This window comes from Pecten maximus, chromosome 10, assembly GCF_902652985.1.
Source record: "Pecten maximus chromosome 10, xPecMax1.1, whole genome shotgun sequence".
Lineage (NCBI taxonomy): Eukaryota > Metazoa > Mollusca > Bivalvia > Pectinida > Pectinidae > Pecten > Pecten maximus.
In genome coordinates this window covers 41,151,613-41,171,010 of record NC_047024.1, presented here as the reverse complement: position 1 = coordinate 41,171,010, position 19,398 = coordinate 41,151,613, and the positions used below count along the sequence as shown (strand labels likewise).

Below are 19,398 nucleotides of genomic sequence, written 5' to 3'. Positions count from 1 at the left end.
CATTATTTTCGCGAACAGAACTTTTTCGTGGGCTTTTATTTACCATTGTTTTCGCGAACAGAAAGCACAAAAAAGGTAATTAAATTACGGTCTTTTTCATCAATTTTGGATGAAACGTTCATTTTGTTCAGCTATTAAAACACCCTAGACAGCATTTTAAGGAGTGTTCAAAGTTGTAGCCATTTTCACCTCATTTTGCTTTCTATTACACCTACTATTGAATTTAATTATCAGACATGAAGTAAAAATTGTTATCAATATTACTTCATGAAATATATCATAAACACATCTGATCTTTTGTTCCAGCTCCTGAGAACAGCAATATATTCTTAGCCAGACGAGACCCCGTCAACAGGTTGTGGTTTACTTGCTGTCAAGTATCTAACATGGCCGCACTAACATCTAATCTGAGAAGATTGTACTCCTGCCTATCGAAAGAATCGAGTACTTGGTCTGACGAAATCGTGCCCGATACAAAGATCTGCCTAATACCTTGCCTATCGAGAATGTCTAGTTCGGAATTGAAACAGCAGTTTAGTTTAGCACTCAAACCCGTCATGTCGATGTTCTCCCTACCTGCTACTACCCCGAAACGAGACTTTGAACCAAACAGCAATGGAATCTTGTTAAATATCAACACAGAATATGAGCCTGTTCCGAAATATATTCTTCTTCAACGACAACGACGACGACGACGACGACAACAACAACAACAACAACAACAATAACACTTTTCCCTTTCAATCGTCTGTTTCGCAATGTTTTCCCCTCTCTTGGCAAATACATGGAAATTGATCCAATTAAGCATTTAATGTACTGGTGAGTCATCCGAGATAATACGATAAACAAACACGTTCGCTCGGACAGTGGCGTATGTCTGTCTGCATGTTTCATGTCGGTAGCGACAACAACAATATGCATTATCAAATACGTGTCCATGCATTTGAGCGTAATTGCTGAATACCATGACGGCGGGCATTTTTATATAAATAATATATGTAGTAGCAATCTGTTTTATTAATGAGCGAACTGTTCTCCGAGACGGAAACCTTGCCAACGCCACAAGCGTATCGGAGATGTTTTTAAAATTTTGGTCGTGGTAGAAATAAGTAAATTTTTATTAACATCTCTCAAGATATAATCGTTTTCTGAGGAATACTTAGAATTTGTTCTTATTTACAAGGTCCCCTGCTTTGATGCTTACCGTTCATGTACATGCATGTGCTAATGGAGAGGAAGCATGTCGTCTTCCGAGCGGTAGGCATGGCTGGATGACGAATGTTATGATTGACATCATATAGATTTGTAGTTAATTACATACATACGTATATATATGCCTGTTAACGCTGTATTGAATATTTCCCGTTTTACTTATTTACGTTTCCCCCTAAAAGCGATGGAACGTGACTTGCGTTCAAACTATAGTTACCATCATAACATTTAAGCATTTAAGCATTGGTATCCCAAACAATTACCCATCTGCATCATGCTATAAATAGAATCTTAAACCAGTTTCCATTTAGTAAGATTTAGATTTTTAACTCGCAATGGTTATGTTGAAAAAAGTCTTAAGAAAGAGAATGCTATGTCAGGAATCTCTAGAAAATAATGCTTACTAAGTATTTACTAAGTCTATATGCATAAAGGTTTTTGCCACGTATCTGGTATTTTCAGTTTATTCGAGTGGTCGTTAACGACAGGTTTATGTAAAACATTATACCGAATATTACAACGATGTAAGTCATATCTTATTGGAATATTAAAGTTACAATATAGATATTTTAATGTCTACTTACGTATTTTTATTGAAAAATAAGTTATATAACAATAGAAATTTATATTTTGTAAACGTATTTCTTTACATATATGTTGTGATAACCCAGTTTTACCCGAAAATAAAAATTATTTTATACTGTTATGACGATTGGTCGTTCCTTTTTTATTGGTGCCTCTATGTTTTGCATCATTGTCATTTGATTTTTGATGCTGTCCGTGCAAATTGACATTTTAAGATGGGGTAACGAAATTTTAGCAACATCCAATCTTTAACTTGAGGGTCTGACTAAATTTACAGAGATGATCCAACTCTTCTTCCAAGGACTTGATATCAATCAAGGACATAAACATATAAGCCGCTCATCTTACATCAGCAGGTAAGCTGTATCAGAAGTGTTATTTTTCATTTTCTTGATGGCAACCTTCCTGCTTCCCCATTATGTTCCAAATATCACGATTTAACGAGAAACTAAATCTTTTTTAATCTTTTAATATCGTTTTATCTATTTAAAATAGAATCACACACTTGAATTTTAATGTCGCTTTTGCTGAAAAAGAAATCGCTTTTGCTGTAAAACAAAACAAAAACAAAAAACAAAGCAAGAAAGGGATATTTCAAAAGGATCTTTTATTGCATTTAACCCAGTAAACACATAAAACGCTATTCTACTGTCATATACCCCCTGCGAGAAATTATTTTAACGACAAATTATTACATATCTATTTTTTTCTACATTGGGTTCAAGACTAAATTTGTGGTAACTAGTTGCACATAATATGCATTCAAAATAGGTAAGATCAGAACAAAACACTATTGTCTTATAGAACAATTGAAATTTGGAATATGAACTTGTATACTACAGTAATTGTGGTTTAATACTTTATTAATAGATGTTCAACATGTAAAACAGCAAAATAGTTTTTTTTAGAAGAACAATGTGATAAAGAATAGTGTCTACACACATATATACCATATTAAAACATTCAACATAAAACACCGTGTATGGTCACATTCATGAGCTAATTAAAAGTACACGTTTCTGTGCTAGTTAACGTTGACAACTTCCGGGATGTTAAGTTTCATAGCATGATCTGAAAATTAATTTTTACTCGCGAGTCTATACATAATGACTAATTTACGAGGAAATCTAACGAGAATACTGACTCCAGCATATTTAAGACTTGTTAGAGATAAGAAATGTTGTTCGAATCATAAAAATAAAAATTGTCGAAAATAAACTCGCTTAATTTTTTTTTATTCGTAAATGCCTGAATATTTTTCCGAGTTAGTAGAATGTATCGCTCCGGAGCCAGGCAAAGATAATTAGATTATTTATAATAAAACTAGGCTTGGCCAAAAGTCAAACTACAACACCGTTATCTGCCTATATCGCAAGAGTGACCATTTACTTTCTCCCTTAGCTGATATTGCAAACTACGCCATTATTGATGACGTATGAAATATGTGATAAAATTGATGACGCAATCATATTGTGCAATGATGAATTTTTTGAAGAATAAAGGGGCGTTTGTACTTCCTTCGCTAGGATTTCCCTCGGAAAAAAGTGGGGAAACATGTGCGGAAGTGTTATTATTTCTTCGATTACATGTTTTTAAACCTCTACAATTGTTATTATGCTTCATATTACGGCAATACTTACTTTACACACAAATACACAGGAGAAACCAATAACACTGGGTACGAATGCAATAATTAAAGATGGTGTCCACCACATTTAAATAGAAAAATAAAGATTTCTTAGTAACAAGAAGACCCGTGTCAGTTAAAATGTACTGCCATTGCGAGAGATACAAAAAAAGGCAAAGTGTTCCAAAAGAGAAATTGGTCTTCATTTGTGACTCGTTGATTAGAGTTATCGACCGATACTAGGTAGTGTTTTGCCACTAGAGGTCGCTACGGAAAGCGGCAAAAACAAATCCATATGTTTTTGTTTCAATTGCATAATTTCTCTATTTTGCTTCCTTCTAGGCACTTAAAATCAAGTAACTCACGAAGTCACGTTCAAGATATGCTGTGACGTTCACGACATCGCGTGAAAGCAATCTATTTTAGCGTATTACACATGCACGTGCATGTGGTACGTGTGTTATCTTTGTACGAACACACGTAGACGCGGAATCAGCGCATGCAACTACAACACGGGGCAGGTTGAGGAAGGTCAACTCAATGAGATTCTGTACCGGTAAAGTAACCCTCGTTTTGCTACGAAAAACGGTCACAATTGACACTTGTCAAATGTAGATCCCGTTGGATGTCATTTTCTCTCCACAAGGTGTCGCTGCAACAGTCTACTTCCGTTGGGAGGAGTGTCGCCATTTGGAGATAAAAATAGTGACCATCGTGTCGAATAGAAAAAAAATCTCGGTCACCGGCACTTTGAATATGTAGTGGACAAGATCTTTGAACATTGGTTTTGTTTTTTAAAAAATACACCAGTTAAAAGCTATATATCTACACAAAATACTTTGAACATCTTACAAAAATTATGTAAATTAATGTAAATATGTGAAACATTGAGGCCAAGTTTAGCGCATTGCGCCAGTTTCACGGTAATAAGGATGTCCATCCGATCGTCCTGCGTAGTGTGATCATCATCAGACGTCCATATATGGGTGTGTCCGCTCACTGCACCTCCACATATGACAAGACACATGTATATATGTATATATATATTACAGATGGCAAGCAGCAACATAATTCTTATGAAAATAACGTCTAAACGGTGGGGTGAAATGAGTTTTAAACAAAAGCACTAAATATACATGATCTCATAAACTAATGATATTTGTGGATAAATCTGATGACTAAGTACACAATATATGATGACGTAATCAGTCCCAGCGGACTTGAAGTAATAGCATGAACTATAAAAATCCGGAAAGAACTCATTCAGCAAACGAAAACATTCGTATCTCATTTTCGTCAATTCACTATGCATGCCATTAATTTGCATGATAACTTTATCAAAAACATATAATATATAATATTGATACATCTTCAAAGCATTATTTCCGGTTTAGAAATATATTCTGGCCAAATTTTCCGCTTCCAAATGTTTCTTGGGTTTTGCCATAGCAACGCATACGCATATTTCCCACGCAGGGTATGCGAAATACATATTCTGAATTCATCCCACGTGACAACGCGTCATACAACAGTCGCTGCCTTCCAATCTCAGAAGAAATGAGGAAATCACTACATATACACTGCCATATACAATCATATAAATAAAGACATCCAGCGCAAGCTGCAAAAAGACAAAAGTGAATAATAAGATATAAAGTAAAATCTAATTTAATACATCAGATTAAAAACCATCTTATATTGATGTTAAATTAAAAAATAACTTTTGTTTCATTACACAATATAAAAGTCTTGCGTAATTTCATTCTGTGAACACTTGAAAACATCGTATATAGCTACATATATTTTTATCCTGCAACTGCCACCGCATTGTCGGAATACACCCACCGTATATATTTTTGCTGTATACGGCAGTGACGGAAAACAGCTGTATTTTGGAATCATAGCACGTGCGTCAGTTCGACTGACCTACTTCAAAGTGAAAGTACGTTTAAAAGGCGAACATATTTCTGTCATTTTTGACACCGTTTCACTTCAAAATGATTATTTCTGATGATTATTTTTATGTCTGTTGCAGGATAAATAGAATACATGGCCAGTGTCTTAAAATATAAGCTGTATTTTTGGCTCGGGACAGAAAGACAAAAGTGGCTCGCCAAGGCTCGCCACTTTTGTCTTTCTTTACCCTCGCCAAAATACAGCTTATATTTTAAGACACTGATCATGTATTCTCTATATCTTGCAATTTTCAGCATTGTCGTATTACTGGTACACCCACCACATATATTTTTGCTGTATTCGGCAGTGACAGAAAACAGCTGTATTTTAGAATCATAGCACGTGCGTCGATTCGACTGACCTATTTTCAGGTGAAGCAACGTTTAAAAGGCAAACATATTTTTAACATTGTTGCTACTGTTTCACCTAAATGCTTATTTTTGATGGCTGGTTTAGGATAGATACAATATATAGTCAGTATCTGAAAATATCAGTTGAATTTTTGTGAGGGTAAAGAAAGACAAAAGTGGCTTGCTGTTTTCCATCACTGCCGAAAACAGCAAAAATATATGTGATGGGTGTATTCCGCCATTACGGAAAGTTACATATTTATTTTTCCAACTCAGCATTCGGAACACCTCGGTACTAGAAGAATATATGCATACCTTTGGGACGTTACGCCGACACGTCTCGGATCGCACAACACAGAACCATGGAGAAAATCATTCCCAGAATCTGTGAAAACAGGAAGTGGCGTCATCATGAAAGACTCGTATCCTTTCAGAACACATAGCAATAGTGTTTATCAAAAGATGTTAAATGGATTCAGTATGGAATAAAGGATTGCGCGAATAATGAATATTAAATTGCCTCGAACAGGAAAACAAAAATAAATACTGTTCATTTATGAATTTTATAGTTTTGAATTAAGTTTTGTTATGAAAGAAAGAGAGAACGCGATTTTACGTAGTGTACAAGCATACTTACCAGAATAAACGCGATACCTATGGCCACTCCAGCCACTATCAGGAGGTTCTCCGAGAAAAACTCGTGTAGTTTTTCATTACAACCCTGGAACAGACCAACACGGATTATAAAACGTGACCATTCACGTACAACAGAATCAGTTAAGACCAGTCCTCATAATTATCCATATATACATTCGTAGACTTACTTATGCACCATCTGACCGAATTAAGGGATAAGATGTTGTTTTTATCAACATTCCTCAAGTAATTTCCATAAAAGGTTTGTTGGAGGTAACTGCGAACAAAAAGCTTATTGGCAATAGCTGGGACCACATATCTAATTGGAGGTAATTGGGACCACAAAGTTTATTGGGGATAGCATAGACCACAAATCTTACTGGAGATAACTATGAGGTAACTGTGAGGTAACTAGGGCCAGACACGTTATTGGATATTTCCTCTTAATTCTGTAATGCTGTCCTATCCAGAAATTTAAATCAAGAGAAATTTCCTCTTAGTCAAGAAAGGTTCCTGAATCTTTGGCCTAATCCATCGAGAAATATCTATTGACCGCATATAAAAATATAATCTTGAAATAATTTTGATATACAAAATGTATATATTTCGGAATAATAGAGCATATAAATTATATGCCTGATGTTTACAAATTGTTTAAAAAGAAAGACATACTAAATTAAACTGAGGTATCGACTTTGTATAATCAGATAAAAATATATTAGTAAAAAAATCCTTCATACTTAATGTAGAAAAGACTTTCTAAGAAACTTACCGACATGGTTGCCTCCGCGACACATGGGAAAACGTTGGAATTGATGACACAGGAAGTAGTTAGATAATCTATTACACCGGAAGTAGCTCCGCAGCACTCAAACTAGACATTATAAAACACATCATGTATGTTCCAATAAGTAAAATATTGCTTATCTAAATATTCATAAATATCTTACCCAGAAATTTCTTCGAGTTTGTCAAATATAAGAGTTCATTTTTCTTAAAAGTACATTTCTTAGCGGTAATATAATTTTAGCGATTTTCGCACAGGATAAATTCGCTAAAGTTTGGTTGTGCTAATTGTGGTTTACCTTCTATGTTTTATATGGCAAGCATTGTAGGTGTGTTAATTTATCATTCCGCTAATCCGTTTAAATTTAAAATTTTAGCTCGCCAAAATAAGACGTTTACAGTAAGCCATACTAGAGTAATCTTAATGTAAATATTGCTTTAATTCATTTTAGATCAATATTATCGACAATGAGAAGAAACCGAATGTGTATCACGTTCGGAATACCTCGTCTTGGACCATCTTCATGAAGTTCTTTGAGTCTTGGTTATTTTGACATGATTCATCCACTTTCTTCTGCAGAACGTCGGAGACAAGCTGTTTCAGCTGTAAGCAATACAATATAATATTGATTTCACGGTTGGCAGAAAGCCGATACAATACTCTCATACAACTAGCATATGCAATGACATGCCATTTAAGACAACCTTTCGGTATTTTCCCATATGCCCGGTAACAGCAAAGTATATTGAAGCTCATGCACATTGTGTCCAATTCGTAATTAGATGATTATTTCTGTTTTGGTAATAAAGTATGTCAATGTCACGTCAGGCAGAATGTCATTTCAAATATCAGAATATCTCCAATCTTCCTTACTATCACTGCCAAGGCAAAAACCTTTATCTTATCAATAATCAACTCCATACTGCAAATGGTCGTATTTTAGAGTGCATTTTCTTCGCGCGGAAAGCATTACCTAACTGAACTGATGTATAAATCTTTTTATGTCAACTTTTATATGGACATAGATTCATTACTGCACAAATCCAGTTAGTTTGATAATACACTAAACTATGAATGTAATTATTTAAATGAATATATTTTCAGTATAGCTATAATGCATTAACAGTCGATACATGGAGATGAAGGGTTTGGTCGGTGCCACAACAAACGACAATGCCTTCCTTAACCAGTATCTGTTCATTCTGTTTTGCAAAGCCGAGCCACGACTCTTTTGCACAGAGCTGGAGTTCTACTTTGAAATAAATGTTCTATGAGGTTATTTTGTCTTATTCTGGCAGAGATTAAAGATCCCTTGAGCATAGAAACCCTCAGATCAACCACTGCGATGAAACTATTGGAATTCTCAAGCTTAACCGTTTACTCTACAAATAAATGGTTATATTTGCATTTGGGCCTCCTGACCAAGTTAACTTGGAGTAGTCCTACCAGGGAGTACTGTATGTTCGGGATGAGACAAGCGGGGGTCGTCGATTTGTTCAAAGATTGTATCTACCAATATAAATCATATCTGTGCACAGTTAGAATCCTACTTCAGACTGTCAGTTTAAGGTTTTCGTGATCAATATCAGCCCAAACGGGAACAGTTAGAGTGTACCGTGCGAGGCGGAGACAATTAAGGGGGAGACAACTCCTTGCCTGATAGTGTATTCACACGACCCTCGAATGGTCTGGTCTACCACGAGCAACATGCAATTCGTCTCTGAAGACCAATTAAGGACTGGTCCCTTAGTTAACATTCCTCTCTAACGGGGAGTAAATTGATATCGATTCGCTTGGAAATCCTCTCGATAATGCGTTCCACTTCTCTTTTTTTTCTGCAATGCGTGGTCAGTTATCTAGTAGTCTAGATGGGCTGTATACAGTCCTCGTTCAAGATATAACGATTTTTAAACCAAACCACAGCCACTTATAAAACTAAAATATGTAAGTATCTCTAATTTTTGCGACCAATTTTGGGGTTATATTATAACCAAAAACATAGTTAAAATTTACACACGATATGCAGGCACACAGGGGCTTGCCATGTGTTCAGGCATGTCATATATGGTTTCATAATTCTTATTTGAAAATTCACTAAAGTTGTTTACGACATAATTAAGGATTATGTTATATCAAGATTGGCAAGCTTAAAGTCACTGGTATATTCAATTAAATGAACTAAAAAAACGTGTGCGTGGATTAGAATAAAAACAACAATGCACAAAATATTGGTAAAAAGAAACAAATCTCTGGAAATCAATTAAAAACAAATTCAGACGAAAAACGTTTGACCAAGTCGGTTACTCAGGATAAATACCGAAGTCGTTTGGCTATCTCCCCAAACAAAACACTGACGTCATCGGGCCAATTTATCAAACCAAACATGACGTCATTGGGTTAATTCCTCAAACAAAACATGACGTCATTGGGCTTATTCCTCAAACAAAACATGACGTCATTGGGTTTATTCCTCAAACAAAACATGACGTCATTGGACTCATTCCTCAAACAAAACATGACGTCATTGGGATAATTCCTCAAACAAATCATGACGTCATCGGGTCAATTCCTCAAACCAAACATGACGTCATTTGGCTAATAGTAATTCCTCAAACAAAACATGACATCAACGGGCCAATTCCTCAAACAAAACATGACGTCATTGGGATAATTCCTCAAACAAAGCATGACGTCATTGGGCCAATTCTTCAAACAAAACTTGACGTCATTGGGCTAATTCCTCAAACAAAACATGACGTCACTGGGCTTATTCCTCAAACAAAACATGCAAACTGTTCTACAAATGTTGTATGAATATATACTTTTTTCCTATGTCTTATATAAATAATTATTGTCATTTCATTTTATGACTGATATAACTTTTAACTGATATCCGTTAACTTCTGAGATATAACTTTAACTGACATTCGTTAACTTCTGTGGTATAACTTACCGAGTCTTTGGCCATGACTGCCCAGATTCCTGCTCCAAGTAATACTGCGAAGATGATGAACAGGAATCCGAAGAACTGTAATAAAAGAGAAAATCGTTTAAAAAGATATAAGCATATATAAATGTAGAAACAAGCAGAGAAAAAAACGACAGGCAAAAGAAATCGTAATTCTAACTCGAATTCGGTAAAATAATTCTAAAATACAAACAAAAATATACAATAAACCAACTTTTTTCACATGCAAATAATTTTCGCTTATTTCGCTGGCGATTAAAATTCGCGAAAATTATTCGCCGCGTAATAGTTTCAATCACCGATACAGTAGACCTCTTATGACTATAAATCGCAAAATTAAATCGCCGCGAAAAGATCTTTGTTTACAGTAGATGAAGATTTCTGAAAAGAACAAAGGAAATTAAAACAAAGGTCTGTTGTGTTGTGGAAGAGTGAATGTCTTCTGCTGCGTCGATAACAAACATCGAGATATCGGGAAGAGCAGAACATGACTCCGTTGTTCAATTTTGCCAGACTGAAAGGAGCGTACCCAACAACAGGTCAGAATAGTTACGGAACTATATACCGGTATATTAGTTCTAGAGATGATCTCCTTGATCATATTTCTTATTCAACGATGACTATATTTCCTTTTTTATTGTTCACAAAATAAAAAGAAATCAAAATATCGGACCTAGAACAAAAATTCTGACATTGGTGTAAAATTCAAAGAAAATCAGATTTGAATGCTTTGCTTCTCAATGATTTAATAATATAATTCGAACTTAACTTTATTACCTTGAAATACTTCAATATCAAAAGTTTTTAGTCTTTAGAAGGCATTAGTAAAAAGATGTCATTCTTTGGAATGCATACTTCATCGAGCAATATTCACATCTTTCAGAATCCAGATCGATAGAAAATATATTCAAATATGATAATGAATCAAATAACACATTTTAGACTATTTTGGAAGATTTTTTTACAGTCCAAGGACGTTTTCAAATCATAGCCTAGGATAGTTAGCTAATAACACCATTATGAAGCGATTAGAGGTGACCCAATTTTCAAAATTGTAACTTTGGCAGGAGAAACTTTTTTTTTTTAAAGTAACATAATTAACGTAATAATGAAAGGAAACTAAAGGTGTTAAAACAAAAACTGTGTGCCTTAATATTTCATGAGGAAGAAGCTAAAACTAAGGAAAGGTATCTCTTAATGGTTATCTTCTCCTACCTGGAGGGCGTGACAGATCAATATCCAACCCTCGAGCTAATATTCTTATAATGATCTAACCCTCTGCTATTTTTCTCCACCATACTATCTATTATCGTAAGAACCAGTTGTTCAAGTTTCGTAATGCAACACAATATCGGCGTGACATGATTGAAATGTTGAACCATAATATTGTATCATAATTTCACATTTTATTATGTTTAAAATGACTGATCCCGGCTATTTAACGTTTCTTTGTAACTACATGTTGTATATGCTTGTATGATATGGGACTTTAATAAACAAATCGATTGATTGATTGATTGATTGTATTGTTGCCGGTACGTGCTATGTCATACCCTTACGGTTGAAGGAGAAATCACATCCTATCGGATAGCCCGAGTTTCCTCTGGCCCTGACACCATTTTTATTACTCTCCGACACACTTGAGTGTGTGTAACAAGAGGTCAAACAAGTCTACAGCAATTTTACAATGATAACATGACAATGTGAGCAGATCATATGTATGGACATAATTATTTGTTTCTTACTTTTCCGTATAATGAATTGTGAAAATCTGGGAAATATGAATGTGTTAGAGGAAACTCGAGCTACCTATCGGACAACAGAGAAATCTTGAATAAGTTAAACGGGAGACAAGGAGGGGAGAGTATTGTATCTCCTACGTCTATATCTGAATATCTGTATAGAATCTAGATACCGTTTGATTTTCCTGACTTTATTTCTGAATATTTGTCCATTTGGTCCCAGACATCATAAACCAGTCCGGGAAGTCCCATGTGATTAGGTAGATACTAAAATCCATATTCAAAGGTGTATTATTCAATTGTGCATTCACTAATATATAAGTATATGTCGAATCATGAATGCAAAACTACACCGTTCTAAAACACATCAGTGATGTTAAGGGCCTAAAATGTGGAAATCGAGACTGGAAGTGGGAGAAATCGAAACGGGCATGAAAAAATGTTGAAATATAGCTGAGCTTTTACATTAACCCCATAAGGAGTCCATGCCATTGGCAATGCAACTGTCCGGACAGTGTCCAGACATGTACACACGATACGTACCAGTCCGAGCATGACCTGGCTCTCACGGATGGCGCCACAGCAGCCCAGGAATCCGATGACCATTATGATGACTCCAACTACGATAAGGATGTATGCCCCCGTGTGGAGGAAGGCGAACTCCTCAGCGCCCTCTACATACTTGTTGAAGTTGTCTCCCACCAGGATCCATATTCCAACAGCGAGGATGGCACATCCCAGTAACTGTTAGGACGAAAGGACAGACATTAGGGCATAATTATGTCAGTATGATGATATAAATAAAGGTACAAATATGTGTAGTTGACCTGAAATATTGGAAAACATCTTTAGAACTATCTTCACACCTTAACTTACAACTATCAAATATGTACTCGTCTTTGAACGGATGCTTCATTTATTAAAGTTTTCAAGTTTGAATATAGCGACATTCTGTTTGGTAACTATCAAACGTATGTAACAATATTGCATGCGTTTGAACTCCGCGGATGAATACATCGCAAAAAGGCATGTTCGTCCGCGAGATCTGTAAGTCTACAGTCTATGTTGAATAATGGAAAATCTATATAAGTCATAACGTCACGGATCAGTGTGAAGTTAACATAATTATATATGGAGAGACACGTCTAAGTGGCCGCGATAGCTCAGTCAGTTAGAGCGCCGGTCACAAGATCTCAGGTGAAGATCGGGGTACCATGTAAAATGCGGACACATTTTAAAACTTTAAAAGGGTTAAAATCGTTTCCCTGCTCGTGTGTCTATTAAACCTCGGTGAAATTTTGTTTAAACAAGCAACAGTAAATCAAAGGCCATACTGCCAAGTGAGGATTTCGCTACGTGTTTCCATGCTAGCTACAGGTTAACCGTTGCTAACTGCTACCGCTGATATGACTAATACGAACTTGGAATGCCTTTTCCACCTGTTATTCAACGATTCCATCATGGGTTTTCAAGAGTTCACAAAACTGTATTGCACCTTGGACATATCTACGGAGGCATCAATTATCAGACGATTTCATACTGCACTCTGTTGCATCAATTTAGGCTTCATTCATTAAATTCCGTACTGTGTAGATGGTAGTATGTGTATTATTGCGGTTCATTAAATATAGCGCGAACATAAATACCTCATACATATTTGTACCGTGAAATATTATCTACGTACATGAACACCATCTGCTCGTTCATACAGCAGCGAGGCTGGTAGCGCGAAACTCACCCGCGAACTAGTTACGATTGGGACAACCGCGAAATTTTAGCACCGCGAAATTTTAGCACCGCGAAATTGAATAAATTTACAGTATTAACAGCGAATTTTTAACACCGCAAAATTGAAATAATTTACAGTATTATAACTTTATAATGAGATTTGATCATACACTCATTCATCATTCTACTGCCCCTCCGCCAAAACCAGAAGTAACATAACACTACCACAGATTCTATAACTGGATTTCATTTGTCCTCTTCAGCCTCTGCAGCCTTTTGATCCAACACGTAGTGTAAATACCGGAAGTGGGATGTTCTTCTTTATAGTACTTTTTTCAAGAGATTTGTTTTTGTTATAGCCAAAAGACAGGATTATTTTTAACCACTACCAGCAACATCGCTCATCAAATGACGTTAAGGTATAATCTCTTAAATGATCTACCTATGAACTTCCGGTAGACGCCATCACGATAAGGGAAACCATTGCCAATACCGACAAACGCTCTAGGACAGTTAGCATACAGGCACGTACATTACTCGTGTAGCGAGTAACACCAATTACATACATAGCATTCGCGAGGTTCGCGAGCAAGACTTTGACGTATTACAGATTCCCGGATCTAGAGGTGGTTTGTGGGTTTCAGGAATCCCTTCCCGAATTCTAGGAGTGACTTTCTTTACTTTTCTTATTTTCAAATTTCCAGATTTGAGGAATATTTGAAACGTTCCCCAGACATGTCTATCGGTCAACCTTGGCAGTGCCACTGATGTGACCATTTGTGTGTTTGTTTGTTTATTTGATTATTTGTTTGTTAGTTTGCTGGATATCGCCCCGTGAACAGTCAGGGTCATTTTGAGGCGGGGTCTCCTTGTAGTAGTTGGTGACTAACTCATTGAACATCATTTGGGAGGTCAGTCGCATGCCATCCAGTGCAATTAGAGTAAAGTGTCATGCCCAATAGCACAACCACGACAGCACAGACAGGTCCGTTTCTCAGCTTCCCGAGGGACACAAACCGACACGGGTAGGGAGGGTCGAACCGTTACATGGCCGGCACTCTAACAGACTGAGCTATCGCGGCCCCTAATGTGACAAAGTCTTGATTGGTTGCGGGTTTTCTATAGGGGAACACATGCATGTGGACATAAACTGATCATATATATGTATAAACATTTTGGAATGTTTACAAACGGCCATAGTTTATTACCCGTTGCAACGTAAAGTGAAAGTTTCGTTTTGTAAAATGTCAATAAAGGCACGGCCCCATGGGCCTCTTCATTTGGTACAGCCCTGTGCTGGTTATTGTAATTGTCTACACGATGAGCTATTTATGTCTCCTCTGTCCATACTGCGCCACGTGCTATTTATATTCTACTGTGATACAGAGCCGTATCGAGGAAATTAACTCATAGATTTGATCGCAGCTTACAGCGTGGCAGTCTGCCCGGGTCAATTTATCAACGAACGTGACAAGGCATGTTTTAGAAACCAGCCAAGTCATTGATAGATTGTGTTTGACGAAATCGAAAGCAAAACAAAAATTTGAATATTTTTTTTTAAATTTTTATTTAATTATTGAACGATACGTAGTATGTCATTTAGAATAGTTCAATAGGGTTCTACTTTTAATAGACGCCCATATATAGGATATATCTATAGATCTTTTGTGTTTAAATAATACGTTTGTACGTTCTGCTAAAACCGGAACTCGCCGTTTTATATATTATATTCCACCTACAAGCGTTTGGCTAAGACTATAGTCTTTCATTCCATGGATTTTATCGCAACATTTAGCTGTCAGACAGGTGCATTGGTGAGATTTATCAGCCGTTCTAATTTATTTTAATCTCAGAGGGAGGCGTGCAAGCACATGGAACAATCTGAGTGATAATAAGAGGCTTGCATATGATAGGAAACTATAGAAATCTGGACATTTTTATTGCACCGCGATCCCTCCCAAACGCTTCACGTAATGTTTCGTTCGGTGTGACGTCATGTGCATCGAATCAGCTCACGTGCACAAGATTTACTGTGCATGTCTTGAGGGACTAGTTATGCTTTGGATATATCCAGGTAGAGGAATTGTTTAAATAAACAGCAGACTGCAATATAAATAAGAAATAATTATGTGACCGGGAGTGACGGCGCGAAGGTGGGAGAGAGAGGGATTGAATGTTTACTTTCAATTTATGTGTAAATTTTTACATCTAAATTCCTCTGTAATTCAACATTCTTTGCCATGGGGACCATGTGGTGTACTTGTATTATAAAACGTAAATTGGGTTTATTTTTGATCACTAAATGAAATAAATACAATTCTTGGAACGATTGCTCATAACTTTCTACTAAGATACAAATTATATGTTATCAAATCTGACATAGACACATCGCTATTCATCATAATATTACCAGAGTCCACCCACTCAATAACACTCTACACCAAGCCGTCAACCGGATATGGATTCAAATGACGTCATCCGTGAACCGAATGGCGAAATGTTTCTTTGTGGGTTCTCCGACCACATAAATATTGACACAAAATTTTACTTCTACTGTCTACATCAAGTCGATTGGTCCTTTTACTGTACACATCGATTTTGAGGTTTTCCGACAAGCTTCCGTATAAAAATAACCTTCATAGCTACATAGTTTAAATATTCAAGGTGACCTTTTCTGAAAATCGCTGTACTGAATGACATCTTGTGAAGTTTGCCGAGAGCAAATACGTAAATAACGAGAGGGTGTCTTGCAAAAAGGCGCACTTTAGATTTTCAGCAGTTTCCGAGCTAAATGAGAAGGAAGATTTGAAGTGATCGAGATTAATAAAAGTTTCCAACAAGAAAATTAGGACCCGTAGATAGTTTTTTTTGTATGACGTACCTTTATGAGAATTATCGTTATAATCTGGTATGGCGATAAAGCTGTTTAAAGAATTTATAATTTATTCAAAAGATACCCGAGTGTCACCTGCCCCTTATAAATCCCTAACGCAGTCAAAATATATAATGACTTGCCCAATACGCGATGAACATTCTATAGCAGAATTTTCTCAAACAGCATTTTTATACAGACATTTTTGCCGAAAAGTAAGTTGATGTTTGTTGACATCTTCAGGGTACTTATGCAATCATAGTGCAGCATTTAAACGTCAGTTCATCATTAACCCTCTCTGTACCTCCTTGAACGTCATAAAATACTTAATATATACATGTAATACATTAGCAGTTTGTATTGTTTCAAGTACTCTTAACCTTTGATACGAACTTTTACAAGCAGTTTGTATTGTTTCAAGTACTCTTAACCTTTGATACGAACTTTTACAAAAGTACAAAGTACAATTTTACTCATATTTATTGTAAACATGTGTTTCGTCAATACGTTAGCACAATGTTGCCCTCATCAGCTCTCGGCAACTCCCCACAATATTGACGGCCGGATTTCTTATCGATAGTTGATTGCTTTTACTTAAATTAACAAACTTCAGTTTATCGATATTTTCTATATTGAATATTACTGAAAGATGCAAACACACATGCACTGACCCTGTTTTTCTCATTTGCTAGTGAACACAATATCAGATGATTTTTCACAACGACATTGATTGGTAATTAAAGGCCCAATGAATTCAAACACTGCTTCATTAACAAGAGGCCCAGAGGGCATGTATCGCTCACATTGTTGGATTTGACCAGACATTAAAATGATGTTCATGTTCAATTCGTTAATAGCTCTATTCGTTGATGTCGAACAATGCTATATATGGTTATGGGGTGGGGATCTCAACTGATTGAATGACGTAACCCAGAAACAAAGTCCAGACTCCCTAGGGGTGGGGAAAGACCCATGGGATTGTTTTACAACATTACTGTGTTTAAGGAAACTAAGTCCCTTGGGTAGGTAAAAAGACAACTGGGCTTATTTTACATAAGGATTGTGATTACCTCTTGATGCCCAACAATGCTATGTGGTTATGGGGTGGGGAATTTCAACAATTTCAAATATATTAGCAATAATATAACCCTTCCGACCAGGTGAGCTAGAAATAAATGAAAATGTCATGTTAACGAAAAATACGTGAAAAGTCAACAACATTCTGATTTGTAGAGGTAAGTAAGCATGTAGATATACTTTGTATCCAGTTGTCCATTCGATTCCTATGCAGAACGTCACTGGCGTTCAACTTGCATAAATAATAAAAAGGTTTTTAATTTTAATTACAGCACTGACGTTCAACTTTCAAAAATAATAATCTTTTTTTTTTAATTTCAATAGTTTTCTGGTGGAAATTTTACCCACAAGAATACGTAGCACGATTCACTCGCCGACGCTAATTTATTTTTCAGCAACAGCAACAAATTTCTGGTAGAGAAGAGCAAACCGCCTGCCATGTGAATGGAACATCAATTAACCAAAAGAATGTATAAAGATATGTAAGCCGATGGCGTTACTCTGTACTCGCATTTGATGTGGCGTTTAAAGACAATTCTTTATCATTATTCCCGTTATATTTTGACTGCATGAAATCTTTCGTCTTCACATAAGATTCGCTGTTGCGCGAACATAAAACCCGAAACAAATAAACAAATTCATTCAGTACCAAGCTCTCTTTAGGTACATGTATTGCCATTCCAGATTATAATTATCTCGACATATTCTGACAGAAAGTGTTTCCCATAAGTCAACAATTTGCATCATCTTACAAAATGTACAGCAAGAACGTTCTTATGGTAAAGTGGTCAGTCCAATTTGCCAGGATAGATTTCTGAATTAATAGGTCTAATATGTGTGAGTATTTAGCTGATGGTATATCTCAAATAAAGAGTTGTTTTTTTTATCTTGTATCTATTGAAACATTAGTAGATTATACAATAATAACAGTTACTATATTACGACTTGTAACGAGATACAAAAGACATCGATATTACGTAACCTTCGGTCTTAAAGGCGATAATTTTCAGAAAATGTATTATTTTGTTTATTTGTGAGATGTATTTCTAAAATGCAAGTGATATTTGATATATTTTTCGGCATAGCCGTATAATATTCTTTTGTTCCCGGATATGACGCGACAGGTGGCGTTGCTGGTCAAGATGAAGTAGGTGATTGGTCAATGTAGCGGTAAATGCAAAATGCAGAAATTCAGTTAAAAACGAAACAAAATTAATATTGAATGCAAGCTGAATAAGTCGATTATCTTTTCTAAAGACACATTAATAAACTTATTATCACCAAAAATGATTCAAACTGATATAATTTTGTTATCCTTGCTGAAACGTATTAGATATAGTTCGTTAATTTATTTCACCAGCAGTTTTACATTATAACCACCAGCATTAAAACTATGCAGTTTATCTTTTTTTAAGATTTGTCCTGTTTTTATATATTTGATGTTAATTTGACCTGGTACTTTGTAAACTAGAAAGAAACATTTCACAAAAATATCAAGTAACACTATATCTGTCGAGGAACATTGTTAACATAGTATCATTATATATTTTATATAGAAATGCATACAGGCAATTTAAACATGGCTTATTGGTGGTGTCTGGCTTGTTGATAAATTGGCATGAACATCATATCGTCGATGGCGTCGAGACGAGCATTGCCGTAAGCAGGATAATTTACGTGCCGAACTGAACTGACAATATCCGTGTTATTTCAACACTGATGTTACAGGGAGACAAACCAATATGATTGGTTGGAGGTTTTCTGGGAAATATTTCGAGATCGTGTGTTATAACACAGCGGCATCACTTTAGATTCCAGATGTTATATCGGACGCGTGGAAGAATGTTTGATTTTCTTA

General features: G+C 35.9%; 2 protein-coding genes across 2 annotated transcripts in view; one reads left to right on the top strand and one right to left on the bottom strand.

Annotated features, from left to right (window-relative positions):
• Positions 1–1,918, top strand: part of LOC117335836 (calpain-2 catalytic subunit-like) — a 32,143-nt gene extending 30,225 nt beyond the window's left edge. Inside the window, exon 22 of the mRNA XM_033896076.1 lies at positions 307–1,918. Within this exon, the coding sequence (XP_033751967.1) occupies positions 307–333 (27 nt within the window). The 3' untranslated portion in view covers positions 334–1,918. The remainder of the gene's footprint in view (positions 1–306) is intronic.
• Positions 1,919–2,385: 467 nt separating this feature from the next.
• The window catches only part of LOC117335837 (CD9 antigen-like), a 33,684-nt gene continuing 16,671 nt past the window's right edge, over positions 2,386–19,398 (bottom strand). The window contains exons 2-8 of the mRNA XM_033896077.1: positions 12,407–12,607; positions 10,107–10,181; positions 7,658–7,756; positions 7,139–7,240; positions 6,368–6,451; positions 6,046–6,115; positions 2,386–5,045 (exon numbers count right to left, since the gene is read on the bottom strand). Of these exons, the coding sequence (XP_033751968.1) occupies positions 6,056–6,115; positions 6,368–6,451; positions 7,139–7,240; positions 7,658–7,756; positions 10,107–10,181; positions 12,407–12,607 (621 nt within the window). The 3' untranslated portion in view covers positions 2,386–5,045; positions 6,046–6,055. The remainder of the gene's footprint in view (positions 5,046–6,045; positions 6,116–6,367; positions 6,452–7,138; positions 7,241–7,657; positions 7,757–10,106; positions 10,182–12,406; positions 12,608–19,398) is intronic.